Genomic DNA, 15,671 nt, shown 5'->3' with positions numbered 1-15,671 from the left:
GCTCTTAAAACCAGAATCCTAATAATCTTGATTAAAAGACTGGCATTAACAATGAAAAGTTAAGATATAATAACTCAGCATTAAATGCAGGCTGTGGAATTCAAGAAAACGATTTCCTAACCAAGAAATACATGGCCCTTTTCAGTGCTGTAATAAAGTCAACTGGAAGTTTTTTCCCTTCAGGTTGGATTGGGAGCCTAATGGCTCTTTTGCTTTTCATCTCCCCTTTTAATATCAGTGGAATACCACGTTTTATAACTTTTATGTTGAAATATAGAATAAACACTATTTCTGAATTTGCTGAGGGATTTGTAGAACAATTTTGTAATCCTTCTTAATTTAAAGCAATACCCCAGAGACTATATTTGTATAGAGATTTAGAATTTCCAAATGCTTACATATGCATTGTCACATTTAATGCAAATTGTTCATATACATGATTAGCTCAATTATTCAGGCAACATCTGTTCAGTTTATATATTATTCATGACATTTCCCTCCCTTCTGTTTTCGTTTCTGGCCTGAAATTTTATACATTTCTTTCTTATTAGTCTTATATTAGTAACAAGAGAGGAAAGAAGAAAAGGAGGTGAAATCCAAGCTGATCATATTTTTTAAATGTATAGAGTTCTTTTAGAAAAAATGAGACTGTTAAAACTGCTAGTTAAATTACGGGTCTAGTGAGTAGAGGCATTAATTTAGGTGGTTTAAAGTATTTCAATGTTTGTGACTTATTTAAATACTCTTAATCTACAACTTCCAGTTAATAGCACAATTATTTTATAATAGTTATTTCCTTTATTTAAGCCTGTGTGCTAGGGATGCTTATTCCCATTTTTATAGGTGAGAGAAGAGGAATATGGAGAGACGAAGTTGATCTATCCAAGCAGAGGCCAGCGTTACAAACCAAGGCACTTGATCCCAGGTTGAGAATCCTTTCCCTGAAATCAGCTGCTCTCAAGCTTCATCGCACCTTGGCGAGCTTGTGAACACAGACTGCTGGGGAGGGGGGCACCTGGAAGTTTCTGATTCAGCGGATCTAGGGTGGGTCCTGAGAATGTGCATTTCTCAAAAAAGCACTGCAGATGCTGCTGCCATGGGTGGTCCTTGGACCATTCTTTGCAAACCACGGCTGCCTCCCTCAACTCTTTTTACATCCTTTAAGCTGTAAACCACATCAGAGCAGGGAACCTCCTGGATACGGTGCTGTCTCTCTGCATCTCCATCTCCTATTGCCAACTGGTCACCACCACAATGCCTGCGGCACCTCACACACACCGGGTAGATGCTGCATGAATTGAATCAACCTCCATTTTCCCATGGTATAAGGGAAACAAGAGATTGGTTAAGTGAAACACGTATGGAACCTTTTTTGTACAGTCTATTTAAGCTAAAATGTTCTATCCTTTATTTCTCTTCTAAGCCACTGAATTTAATAAGTGAAACAAAGAGGCACAGGACAGCAAGGAAAACTGTCCCCAAGTCCTTACCCTTCCAAGGGGCCCTTTATGCCCTCGGAGTCACCACACCACCATGTAAGACCTCCAGGTTATCAGTGCTCTCCCCAGATGTACAACATCGCCATTGGCACTAGTCAGCGCTTTCCCAGCTTTGTGAGGGGGATTTATTTGTTCCTATCCCTTAGAAATAAATGACTATCCTTCCATCGCCCACCCCAAATAATTTCTTCAACTCCTCCTTTGTATTGCAAAATAGATCACTTTAAACGGGCATTATCCTGTTCATTTTTTCAGACTACTTGAGAATAGAGATGCTATGCTTTTTGAGAAAAGTGGCGAGATTGTGACGCCCTAGATAGTCAATGAGCTGGATAACCAAGGTCACGTGAACCACAACATTCTGTGTTAGATCCAACTGATGAAAACGTAAGAGCTGCAAGAAACGGATTACTGACAGTTTGTTAACGTTGAAGGTCATGATCTTACCTATGCACACTAGATCCATAAAACCATACATTCCATAGCAGATTTGGAAAAGGATGTCCTTCCTCTGCCACACGGCATAGGGGCTGAAGGCCGACCAGAGGAGCCAGGTCACACTCGCTATTAAGAACAGGGATCCTAGGATTACAGCAATCATCTGAACTTTCTCAACCAGTGTTATAGAAATGCTTTGCCACTAAAAGAAAAACAGAGGCATGTAAGAAAAAGGTGCTGTGTATAATTGAAAAAGAAAAAAAAAACATTTTCAGCCCCATGTTTCTCTTCATGTTAGACCCTTTTCAATCTGATCGGCCCCCAAACGAATTTTTCCATTTCATCCAGGCTATAAAAAATAGACAAGCAGATAAAGATTAACGAATGGCCTCTACTTCATTATTTTCAGTAATTCACCATTCTACAAGTTTAATCTAGTTTTATTCCAGATAACCACACTGAGTGTGAATGGCTGAGGAATGTTTAGCACCTAGGAATCACATTATCATCTTTCACATGTGCATGAAATTAAATACACTCTGAAGAAATATGGTGAAGACTCTTCTATTTGGAAATTTATTTTGCTCTTAACACATTTGGCTACTGCAAAAAAAGGGAATTATCTCTTTTTTTATGAAAAAAATGTAAAAAGCAAATAAATAAGCTATATAAGAACATCCGCGAAAAAGTCATTTAACACACTGAAATAATTATAAGGGAACTAGAAAATTGTATGTTATCTGTTACTGGTACATTTCATATGCTCAGATATCACTGGCCATTCATTATCGAATGAGTAATCCATGAAGCCATTCTTGTCAAGATTTAGAATCTGTACTTGAAGGAGTATCTTTGAAACTCACAAACTGTGTAAGCACACACCATTCAATGGAGAAAGTAATTTGGTGTCTGAAGCATCAACGTCTGAGAGGGTTTATAGTATAAATGATGAAAAATCTTTCAAGGGTGTTATCAACTTGAGAGAGTTAATTAGTCATGTTCTCACTTTCACACCGCTGGACAGAAACAAAACTAGAATTTCTGTTATAGTCTGCCAGTAAACAATGAAGCTCAAAACAACCTGCACGATCTCCCTGTGTGTGAGAGTTACGGCTGCTGCAACATGTGGCTTGTCAGAAGAATCACTAAACAGTTTAAATAACCTTGAAAAAACGAACTTGAACAGTCAGCATGCATTGGGTGAATCTGATATTTCCTTAACCTCTTTACTTACCTAGAGTCTGAATATGTGCATCCCCAGATAGGGGTCTATCACTACTCATAAATTCCCTCTTTCCCTCACTGCCTCTGTCTCTCATAATAAAGAATTAACATATAATGATTTTAAATATGCTTTGAACCTTGCATGTTCTTAGATGCAAGGTTCTAAATTCTACGCTTGTTAAAGATTAAATATCAAAATGCATTTGAAATATTTCATTCTCTCAGGTCATTTACTTCATGTTTCTCTTAAAAAAAAAAACAAACAGAACCAAATGACAAAGGTTGTAGATTCTATAAGAAAGGTATTTCTCACCATTTTAATAATAAGATTCATTGATTGAAAAGCGGTTCTTGCTTTTACAATTTTGCGTGAATAATAACTGAACTAGTCAATATAATTTTATCATTACAAATGAATCAATGTTGTATTTCAAGCACATATTTGAAGTTTTCTTTTTTTCTTTACTAGCATCCTGACACAATTTTAAACACATTAATTTCAAATGACTAGGCATTTGAATTTTAAACCATTTTAAATTTGGTGTCACCAGACAAGTGTGAAGTGTCAACGTCTGTGGTCTTGTTTAGTTCTGATGCTCATTAAAATCTGCATTAAATACAACAACATGGTAAATGATATAGAAAACTACTTCCAACTAATATCCATCCTAGATGGATGCTATCATGTCTGTATGCACTATGTTAGCCTTTGTCAATTTATTAATCACATCAAATAGATGAAAACAAATCATCGTTTTAAATCCATGAGGCAAAGGTGTCCAACTTGTGTGCGTGTGTGTGTGCTTGATTTTCCCATGATGTGCTACATGTTTCAAAATACATATGCCTGAAATACAGAAGTCGGGTAATCAAAAATGAGTGAAGAGGATTCACCAAGAATGCGTTTTACATACTGAAATCTATTTTCCTTTTGCCAGGAATCCTTTATGTTCCAGATTCATTATGTGATTTTAGTGGAGTTAAATTTGGACAGCTCAACATTGTATAATTAATTCTATTTAGCTTCAGTTAGGCTTATTAATTAATTAGTCGATCCAGGCTGCCTGCATGCCAGTTCAGTAACAACACGGAGGACCCTAGCAGGCGCTCGGATTTGGGTGAACTGGTGGGCATGGTTTTACGGTGCTGTGGTGCGTCCTGGGACAAGGAAACTGGTGGCTTTGGTCTCAGAGTCATCATGACTGCCAGGACCGGGAGGCCATGCTCAGGTGGCAGGCTTCCCACACACGAGGCTCAGCTGTTCCTTGACAAGGAAGGTGAATGAGCAAAGGGACAGACTTACTAGGAATAAGAAACATATGATACGGCTTATATGTGGAACCTAAAACAAAACTGATACAAATGAACTTATATACAAAGCAGAAATAGATCCATAGACATAGAAAACAAACATGGTTAGCAAAGAGGAAAGGGGGTGGGGAGGGATAAATTAGGATGTTGGGATTAACATATGCACACTACTATATATAAAATAGATAACCAACAAGGACCTACTGTATAGCACAGGGAACTCTACTCAATATTTTGTAATAACCTATAAGGGAAAAGAGTCTGAAAAAGAATATATATAATATATAATATATAATATATATTATATAACTGAATCACTTTGCTGTATACCTGAAACTAACACAACATTGTAAATCAACTATACTTCAATTAAAAAAAAAAGAAACATCAATGCTTCACACTTGTTTGGTGTTACCAAATTTAAAATGGTTTAAAATTCAAATGCCTGGTCGTTTGAAATTAATGTGTTTAAAATTATGTCAGAAAGCTAGGAAAAAAAGAACAACTCTTGATTACAATACACTGGGAGGCTCAATTGTTTACTATTATCATAGAAATTATTTTTTGTTGTGGATATAAGAAGTAATTTGGGATTTTTGAAGTTTACTCTTAAAGAAGGATAAACTGTTTAAAATCTATAATGAGCCCCTTCAAATTCTGGTTTTGTGTCACTTCGCTAATAATGCAGATGTGCAAATGTGTCTGAAAGTGCATGGATATTCTTCACATACTGACGAACCCTAAAATTAATACCATTTCACTGAATAGCTAATGAGGACAAACTGTTATTGAAACGAAGTCTATTAAACCAATTATGAACTTAGGGGCTTCCCTTTGGACACTGATAACATCGTGATAATTTCTTTTCTCACCGTACACTGCTCTCTTATTTTTACCATTATGTGTGAGGAGTGGGATTGCTCACATCCTTCCCCTGGGAAAAATACTGCTGCTTCCTACCACCAGTGTCCCCGCCTAGTGTCCTTGCCCTGGAAGACACGCATCATCTACCAGGCTCAGCCTAAAGGAGCTGTGTTAGTGGACCACTTGCTTGGACAATGAAAACAGAAGATGAGGGTCTTGGGTCTTCTCTCTCTACGCCAGTGGTATGCAAGGCCTGAATTTCAGTTTGTAAAGCACTTCTGAATCTTGAACAAAATTTGTCAACTGCTGAGCACACTCTTCTCCCCTAAAACTTGATATATAAGTATGTATACATATTTTTTCACTTAAATTTCTTCCCGTATTTGGAAAGTAATATAACAATAACCAGATTGGCTTAGCGCCAATAATTGCTATTATTTTCTTTCTTTCCATAATATGTGAACATGTGTGACTCTTTCATAGCCCTGAAAAGCTGTTCACTTCTACACAACTATTGAACCTATTGTTTCTAGCAAAAATGGGCCCAATTGGTTCCTCTTTGGGAAATTCATTCTAATTCTGTGTACTAGGAGAAGTAATTAAATATTCATGGCCTGTATTTATCTAGGGCTGATATGTGCCAGGCACTTTTCTAAGTCATATGTACTAACTCATTCAATTCCCACAACAACCTTAGGAGGGAGGTACTATTATAATCCCATTTTACAGATACGGGAAACAAGCAGAGATAAGTTAAACAATTTGCCCAAGGTTAAACACCTAGTAAGGACTGGAGTTGAGATATAAACACAGATAGTCTGACTTCTAGGTTCATGCTCTTAACCCTTATACTATTCTGTGTAGTAATTCCACTGAGCTCTGATAACAATTAATTGCATACCCCCCATCATTTCCCTGCCATGGCAATTTCCTGATAAAAGCTTCAAGTCTGTCTTCTCTGGTCTACTGAAATAGCTTTCTAGCTGGATGTCCAGCTGTGAGTCACTCGCTGATCCTCTAAGTAACTGCCCAGTCTACATTCCTAATGAAAGAAAAGCTGCCCCTGCTGGGCTGGACTCCAGGCTCCATCAAGGAGGCTAAATATTTGGTTCAGCCCATATTCCCAGGGCCTGGCACATAACTGCTGCAGGAAGGATGAAAAAAAGGGATGTAGGAATATTACAAGGAAGAGAGGAAAGAAGAGAAGAAGAAAGTTGGAAGGACGAAGCTAAAGAAAGAAGGAAGGAAGGAAGGAAAGAAGGAAGGAAGGAGAAAAGGAAGGGAGGAAAAAAGGAAGGGAGGGAGGAGAGAGAGGTACACTCCTCAATTCAGCTTCATCTGATTCTTTGTATTCTCCCAAATGCCGGGTACTTTGGTCCCTCTCTGCCTTTGAGCACGTTCTCACCTGATGAAATCTCTCATCCATCCGTAACTGGCTATGATGCCAGCTCTTCTAAAAAGCTGTCCCCCTCCTGCCCCTCCTCTTCTAAGCAGAAATCCTCCTTAGGGACCCCACAATCCACTATGTATACTTCTGCTTAGTGTGTATTTCTTTCACTGGAATCCCAGATAGTTGTTTCTCTCCCTGTTTTCCACGGACTGCATACCATGATAGCAGAAGCTGAGTCTCACCTCCCCTTATGTTCACCAAACAGCTGAACACACCTAGTCAATGCTTTAAATACACCATATCCTGATTTTAGTTTCCATCACCTATCTGATTGCCAGATTAACGTTCTCTCCACATCCATCCTATCATTGCCTTACAAGATAAAGTTCAGCTCTGGCTAAACCACCAGTGAGTAGAGAAGTGAGAATTTAAACTCAGATCTGTTTCCAAAGCCTAAGTTCTTTCTACAGTGTCCTTCTCTCTGCATAACGTCTGCCCTTCACACCTTCTCTCTGCCTACTTAAACTGACACATTTTACATCTAAAAGCAAAACCAAAAAGGACAGAGTTACACCTATCTAAAAGGTAGCTGTAGGGGTGAAAAAAAGTCAACAAATGCAAAACGCAGCTCAGCAGAGTACTGACTAAATCTGACCTATAACTTTCCAACTGGCATCCTCACATACTTCTTGAGTCTGAAAGCTGCAGTTTATTAAATGAGTATTAACATAAAGATAACACTCTCAAGGAATTATACCTCTTTAATTTTAGTGAAGTTTGGAGGGAATTAAATAAACTCATATTGGAAATTATTTAATATTCTCTTTATATATGACTGTTCAGAGATGCACCAAGCAAGGTCCATCAGCCCTGGGAAGATACAACGTGTGTGGCCCCAAATTGGGCATCACTGTGTGTGAGGGTCCACGTTGGTGTGGCACCCTTCATGTGAAACTGGATAACTACCCCAATAATTACCACAGACTGCGCTGAAACCATGGCACTAATTGTTGCCCTTACCAATGAAATTATATCACAGGTTTACTACTGCCTTCAGACAAAAAAGGATAGAAGAAGAAGCTGGGAATTTTCTTTAAAGAAATGATGGGGGTCCAAGCCATGGCAAGACCGAGTCTTCCCCTTGTATAAATCACTTCTAGCCAGTAAGATAAGAACCAGAGAAAGGAGTGCACTCCATCAGGCCTCCAGGAAGCTATTTAGAAAGACGCTCCTGTCGTTCCATTGTCTGAAAGAGTTGATGCAGCTTCTCAATTTAGAATCAATTTCCTCCCTGAAAATAACACGTGCTCAGAGGGAATGAGGCTGAACTCAGAGAAGGTAGATCTTTCAGTATGCATTAAATCACTCAGTCTGAAGCACTGTTTCATCTTTGTTTTTACAAGGTAGGCCAGATATGAATCTTAGCTAATAGGTTTGTAGTACACGATTTATAGCGCGCAGTGTGACAGGTGGGATTACTTACTAGTGTCACAGGAGAGGACACCTCCTCTTAAGAAGTGTCCTCTTCAGAAAAATGAATTTAGCTGAGACCTATTTTCAGTCATCTTTAGATGGTGTTTAAATTGAACCACTAAAGTTCGGATTTGAAATGCTGGCAGAAAACATCTCAATGTGTAATCAATTTGACATGCGGATAAGACATTCCGTTAATTATATGCCCATTCTTTGTAGAGTTGTATTTATAGGCTGCATATTAAAAATGATTTCATGGTTTAATATGCGTCTTCTCTGCGAGAAAAGCATTTTCATAGACTTATCAGACATGAGATAAAAGTCAGACAAAAGAAATTTGCTTTGTCCGAGAAAGGTGAAATCTAAACAACCTAGAGAAAACAATTATGGAAACATGAAACTGCTTCTTTTAAATGTTAATAAAATTGATAAAACTAGCAAGACTAACCAAGAAATGAAAGAGAGGATATGATGACGGATCCTATGGATGAAAAGAGAAGTAAAAGAATATTATAAACAGCTTTATGCTAATGAATTCAATTATACAGATGAAATAGACAAGTTCTCTGAAAAACACAACTTATCAAAACTGACTCAAGAAGAAACAGAATGTATAGAAATAGAATAAGGCTATATAAAATAAATTGAATTTTTAATCAAGAGCCTTCCACAAATGAACAAACACCTCCAGGACCAGATGGTTTCATTGGAGAATTTTATCAAACATTTAGAAAACACAATGTCAATTAAACATATACTCTTTCAGAAAATAAAGGAGGACAGAATATTTCCCAACTCATTTTATGAGGTCAGCATAAACCAGATACCAAAACCTGACAGAAACATTACAAGAAAATAATAATTTTGGGCCATATTCCTTATAAGCATAAATGAAAAAAAAATCCTCTACAAAATATTAGCAAATCAAATCCATCAATATATAAAAATAATAATGCAGCACGAGTGAGTGGAGTTTATCCTAGGAATGTAAGGTTAATATAACATTCAAATATCAATCAATGTCTAAAAAAAAACAGGAATAAAGACGGAGACCTACTAGAGAATGGACTTGAGGACACGGGGAGGGGGAAGGGTAAGCTGGGGCGAAGAGAGAGAATAGCATGGACTTATATACACTACCAAATGTAAAAGAGATAGCTAGTGGGAAGCAGCTGCATAGCACAGGGAGATCAGCTCCGTGCTTTGTGACCACCTAGAGGGGTGGGATAGGGAGGTGGGAGGGAGACGCAAGAGGGAGGGAATATGGGGATATATGTATATGTATAGCTGATTTACTTTGTTATAAAGGAGAAACTAACGAACACACCATTGTAAAGCAATTATACTCCAATAAAGATGTTAAAAAAAAAATAGATAACTCATGAGAACCTACTGTATAGCACAGGGAACGCCACTCAATGCTCTGTGGTGACCTAAATGGGAAGGAAATCTAAAAAAGAGGGGATATATGTATACGTAAAACTGATTCACTTTGCTGTACAGCAGAGACTAACACAACATTGTAAAGTAACTGCACTCCAATAAAAATTAATTTAAAAAAATCAATCAAAGTAACTGATCATAAACTAAAAACTAAAAAAGAAAAAGATCCTCTCAGTGGATGTGGTAAAACTATATGAAAAATACCCACTCACGATGAGAACTAGGAAGGGAAAAAAAACTTTTTAACCTGAAAAGGGCATCTACAAAACACTTAAAGCTAGGATCATGTTTAATGGTGGGGGTGGAAAATGCATCCCCCCTACAAAGATCAGGAATGAGACAAAGATATCTACCCCTATTATTTCTATTCAATATCGAATTGATGTCCTAGCCAATGGAACAAGGGGAAAAAAAAAAGTATAAACATTGTAAAGGAAGAAGTATAAAATTGGTTCTATTTGTAGATGATATGATTATCTATGTAGAAAATCCTAGGGAATTGACAAGAAAACCTAATAGAATTAGGAAGCTAATTTAGCAAAGCCTCAAAATACAAGGTTAATAAACAAAGATCAGTTGGATTTAAACAGCAGCAGCAAGAAGTTGGAAAATAAAATTACAAAAATAATACTACATAAAAACACCATAAATCAGAAATTACTTAGGACTAAAATTTTAAAGGACAATCTACAAATTACTGCTGAAAGAAATTAAAGAAGACCTAGATAAACAACACTTATGAATTAGAAGATTCACTATTTTGCAAATAACTATTCTCTCTAAATTTAACTTTTAAAGTTAAAACAGAAGGAAAATAGTATCAGAAAAACAAATGTTTCTTGTTTACATTTTCAAAAAAGAAATCACTCATTTAGAATGATCATCAGTCAGTTGATATTATCGCTCTAATTTTAACTCACAGAGATTAAAGAAGAAAAACTTATCTCCATTTGTTAGTTGCAATTTCCATAAGAATTGGGCAGGAGAAAGCCCTCTGAACCACTTTCTTGTGGGGAACAATCTTTACTACCACTCGCTTGGCTGTTAGCAATGCATATACTTGGAGGGACAGTGTCTTGGCCACAGATCACTGCTTTGTTTAATTACAACGACTGGAACTAGATCCTGTGACCAAGAGAAAAGCAGAAAGGCGGGTGGGCAGCTTCCCATGTGTACTAGGGAATGTTGTGAGGGGTTCTTATTATTGTACAGGACCCAGAACATCAATAAAATGTCTTCTTCCAGAAACCTGGAAATCCCAAGAGGTTTGATAAGCCATGCCCCCGGTCTATGGAGCTATGCTCAGCCTGGTTTGTAGCTCAGGGAGAAGAAACCGAGTGCCTTGAGGTGAGGGTCACCTTGGGGGTTCCTGGGATGAGTGTCCAGAACTGTGTGCCTGGGTCCTAAGATTATGAAGTAGGAGAGAAATCTTCTTCCCCTAGGAAGGAAGCCTCAGAGAGAAGACAGTCTCTAAGAAGACTTCCCTCCGGTACTGAGAGTCTTCCCAGCTTTCCTCATGACAATTGGGCTCACCCTCATGACAATGGGGTGGACACATGAATAGGCAAGGCTGCCCATTGACTTTAAGCCCAAGAGTGGATGAATCAGGACAAAGGTTACACTGGCCTGAGGCCACATGGAACAGCAAAGGGACCAAGAATTCAGGGCTGGGCCAGAGTGATCAGATAAGCCTGGAAAGTTCGAAAATTCAATTCCGGGATGCGAGAAAATTCCAAAGTGAAAGGTTGGTCACTAAGTGGGAATCAAGACTAGCGGTTTAAAGTTAAAACAGAAGGAAAATAGTGTCAGAAAAACAAATGGACGTGGAGTAGCGAGGGATGCTACACAGGAGAAGCGTCTGTGAACAGCAAGGGCCCAGGACACTAATTACACACGTGAGACGAGCCTTCTCAAACAATGTCTGTCCAGAAAAACCCTTCTAACAAAAGTTGTCCCTCACCCAGATCCCAAGTCTTTGGAAATAGGAGGCTGAGTCCCGGAGACGACCCTATCTGGCTGTCTCCAGATTCACAGGAAGATAGCAGATCAAAGGAGTAGGAGGTGTGACGTTTTCTCATAAGGGACGCGAGTATCCTTAGTTGGAAGGTTTCGCCTCACTGAGAAAAATCTCGCAAGTGATTGAGTATCGACAGGAGCAACAGCTTTTTGAACTAATAAGCAAGCACTATTTTAGCGACTATAGGGTATGGAGTCTACACGAGGATACCATAATTCTGGATCTCACTTAAGAAAAAGCATATTTATTCCTCCAGTTTTTTCTCCTGATTCTTTCAAAACCATCCATATCTCATTTCTCAATGTAATCTCTTTGTTTGTCTTGATTGCTACAGATTTCCATACTTTTCAAGGGCATGCTGATCCAGATGCAACAGTCTAAACGCTGAAATGGAAATACACTTCAGCTCTTCAGCATTCAAGAGCTTATACTGCGCTTTCTGTCCCTGTGTTAATTCTTTCTTGCAACAAAAGCAGGTGCTATCCATTATTTCAAATCAGGGAAATCTGCCCCAAGTGTCAATTGTCTAATACAGTTAATCTCAGTAACCAGATTTTGTCCCATATGAATTAAAAGTGTATGTCTGCATGTAATGCAATTTTGTTTCAATAGTCTTCTCAGTATTTGGTATTAATGATGTTTGAACACAAGCTCCCCAGGGGATCTCTAAGCAATTAGTAGGTGGTCATAATCGTATTTATTTGTTCTCTCCACAAGGAGTTGAAAGCTACCTTTGCTAAAGGAGCTTATTAAAACTCTCAATGGGCTGTTAACTGTTTTCAACCTTGTTTTTGGAACAGAATTTTCATGGAAAGCAACTACCTTCCCATTTGAAATACTCAGTTCATGTGGACTGATAAAATAAATTTTCACATATTGAGGTATGGGGAAGTCATTCTGGCTTACACATGAGTTAACATGAATTTTATGCTAACTAAAGCATCCTGTTTGTGGCCCATCAAACATACATTGTGCACCTGCTTTAATTATTAAAGAAAAGGGTGCACTGACCAGAAGTAAAGAATGTCCAGGTTAAAAATAAAGTTTAAATGTCTCCCTTCCTGGATGCCAATGCTGGTACTTCTCTGATAATAAGACTGTCTTCCCAGGTGCCAAGGCCATACTGTCTGGCTGTGTATGTGCTGGTCTGTTTTTCTTGAAACCTTGAAGGAATGTATCCCTGACTTGTTTCACGTTTTTTCTTCTGACAAGATACAAAACTGTGCTGAAAACCACGCTTCTCTGGAGCAGCTCCTTGGAGTTATATGAGAGGGTGTCTCCTGGGATATAGTCCTCAGTTTGCCTCAAATAAACTCTTTTCTACTCTTATTATAGGTTGTTTATTATTTTCATCGACAAGAGCAAACACTGTATACTCTCCTGGTGGTCAGAAGAGCTCCCTTGGTAAGTAAGGACCAGAGCACGAGTCAAGGTCACCTCTTCTGTGTAATTTATGCAGAGTCTTTACACAGTGGTTTTCCTTGGCTATGGGGAGGCAGTATAGTGTGCTGGTTCAAACAGAGAGCTGTGAACTGGCTCTTTGACCAAGTGAGTTATTCTTCTCATAAGGACCTCAGTGTTCTTCAGTATAAAGTGACATCTGACATAGTTGTCTCAGAATAGTTGTGTACTGACACCCCCATACCTAGCTCTCCTTCCTTAACTGGGTTCTAGACTCTGAACCAGTGGCTGTAAGACAATGAAGCTGGTGAATCAGTAACAGGGAAGACAGAGCCCATCAAACTGAGCATTGAACGTGCGGTGTCTACTGCGTGAAACTGGGCTTTGCCTCAGTTCTTGGTTAGAGAAGTCTCACTGTGGGGTGACACCACCAACGCAAAGGTGCATGGAATTCTGCCGCCTTTAAATTTCTGACATGTATATGTTGTTCATTCAACATATACTTACCGGCTGCCTGGTATGTGCCAGGCCCTACAGAAGGCACTAGACTGAGGAAAAAGTCTTTTTCTCATGGGATCGCTCACAAATAGAAAAAGAAATACATAAGGCTTCCAGGACAAGTGAGCTGAGTTTAAAAGTTTAGGTTAAAAAAAAGGGCTCGGTGGAAAGAAAGTATGCTGAAGATTTGGCAGAGAGATGGGAAGGGCAGGCACAAAGAAGCATGTGCAAAGGAGCTAGTATATTTTGGAAATAGTGAGATTTTTATTGTCACTGGAGAGTAGAATTCATGTTGGCAAGCGGTGCGGGCCAGCTCATGAGGGGCTTCCAGGATTGGCTATGGAGTTGCACTGTACCCCATCAGGCAACGGCTATTAGATAATCACAAGAAAGAGCGAGGTCTGAAGGTGACAGGATGCTTCCTAGTCCTGTCACACATACCACAGTGCCTGGGTACACAGCCGGTGTTCAGGGAGCTATAATTATTATTCCAAAGGCAAAACAGCCTTAATTGAAAGCTTCTCTGAGACAGGGAAACCCTGAGCCCTCCACTTTTAGATGTTTCTAGAGGAAGTCTGATGGAGAACGATCACCAGTGTGTCTGGGGACGGCTACCCCACCCAGCTCCCAGATACACCTCAAACCGTGACCCATTTCCTGACATCCTGCCACGGTTAACATAACACTTTGCTTAAGTGCAAAAAATCCTTTCCACTGACATAAGAAACTATAAATTCCTTAAGCAAGATTTGGCAACTCATTAATCGCCAGTAAGGGGGAGGTGAGTGGTGGGAAGAATAGCTACGATATCTTCTCATATTTTATTCTTTACTTTGAGCAATATTTTGAACAAAACAAACAGACGAATGCTTCCTACTAGTTCCTGGAATTCCTCACTGTCTCGTAGTTTTCCCATAAAGGTTTTATAGGAATAATAAAGAAGAAGCTTTTCCTCACTAAAAAGAGCTTCCCTTTGTTTAAACTTGAGGTCATTTGTTCACATTTTAATTGAGAACCTGCTATTTGCCAGGCCAGGCAGAAGTACAGGATGGGACACTACTGTGAGATATGTCAGGCCCTGTTCTGGATACCTGAGTGTCCAGTGAGGAAGAGACACATGACAGGTGCCCGCAGGGCATCTCCCAGCAACCACATCTGTGCACATAGCGTTCTCCAAGTGCAGAGCAGAGATAGCCTTCATAATAGGGAGCCACAAAAGCATAAAGAAGGAGGTAATGTGCTCTGGGGTTTGGAAGCATCAGTAGAGGTTCATTAGGCAGAAAAGAACGTGCCAGAGAGAAGACCAAGCAGCTCTCACTCTTTGGCTACAGGTTTTGCTTTAATTTCATTTTCTCTTTCACTCATCTTTTCTAATAGATTTGAGTTCAATTCCCACACCTAGTTTTGCAAGCCAATAGCAGTCAAATAGTGACTTCTTAGACCATTAACGTAAATATTCCAGTATAAGACCTGGTTTCCACCTCAAATAGCCCATAATCTATTTGAGTGATGAGACCAATACATGGGAAACAGAGGGCGATCAAATAATGCAGCATGCAGTTAAGCCATAAACTGTGCAGAAGAGACTGTGAGTTTCATAATGGGAGTTTGGTGGGCAGACATCAATACAAACTCAAGCAATCTAGAATGGCTTCCTGGAGGAGACTGGCCTGCCTATGAATGGCAGGGAGAATATGGAGATGTACAAGTCTGAGATTAAGACCTTCCAGGCAGGAGCGACCTAAGCAAGGCTCCAAGGTGGGGAAATGAACAAGGGATGTTTCTGTGGTGCCCAATTTAAAGTAAGGCTGTGTCTGCAGAACACCCGAGGAACCATTTGAGAAGTGATAAGTGATAGATAGAGAACAATCTGATAGATACAGAACATCCAGCAATATGACTAACTTTCTCCCTATTAAGTCATGCTGATACATGATTATCTGTTTACACGCCTGCTTCCCTGACCTCACTGTGAGCTCTGTGCAGGCAGGGATGGGACCTTACGGACGTCTGACTGAGTCCTTGTTACTTGGTACAGTGCCTGGCACATCAACAGAACTCACATTGGGTCAGTGAAGGAGACTTAGTTTTACTTTTTCTCTTTATGTGAGTG

General features: G+C 39.2%; 1 protein-coding gene across 3 annotated transcripts in view; it reads right to left on the bottom strand.

Moving 5' to 3' along the window:
• The window catches only part of MARCHF11 (membrane associated ring-CH-type finger 11), a 167,212-nt gene that overhangs the window by 26,448 nt on the left and 125,093 nt on the right, over window positions 1–15,671 (bottom strand). For 2 of the 3 annotated variants that reach the window (XM_082453827.1, XM_082453826.1), the window contains exon 3: window positions 1,947–2,139. The exons of the other annotated variant lie outside the window; for it this stretch is intronic. In XM_082453827.1, coding sequence (XP_082309953.1) covers window positions 1,947–2,139 — 193 coding nt within the window. The remainder of the gene's footprint in view (window positions 1–1,946; window positions 2,140–15,671) is intronic. 3 annotated transcript variants of the gene reach the window in all.

The sequence above is a fragment of the Balaenoptera physalus genome (assembly GCF_965194825.1).
Source record: "Balaenoptera physalus genome assembly, chromosome: 3".
In the NCBI taxonomy this organism is placed as follows: Eukaryota; Metazoa; Chordata; class Mammalia; order Artiodactyla; family Balaenopteridae; genus Balaenoptera; species Balaenoptera physalus.
Note: the sequence above shows the minus strand (reverse complement) of the source record. Positions and strands in the feature narration are given on the sequence as shown.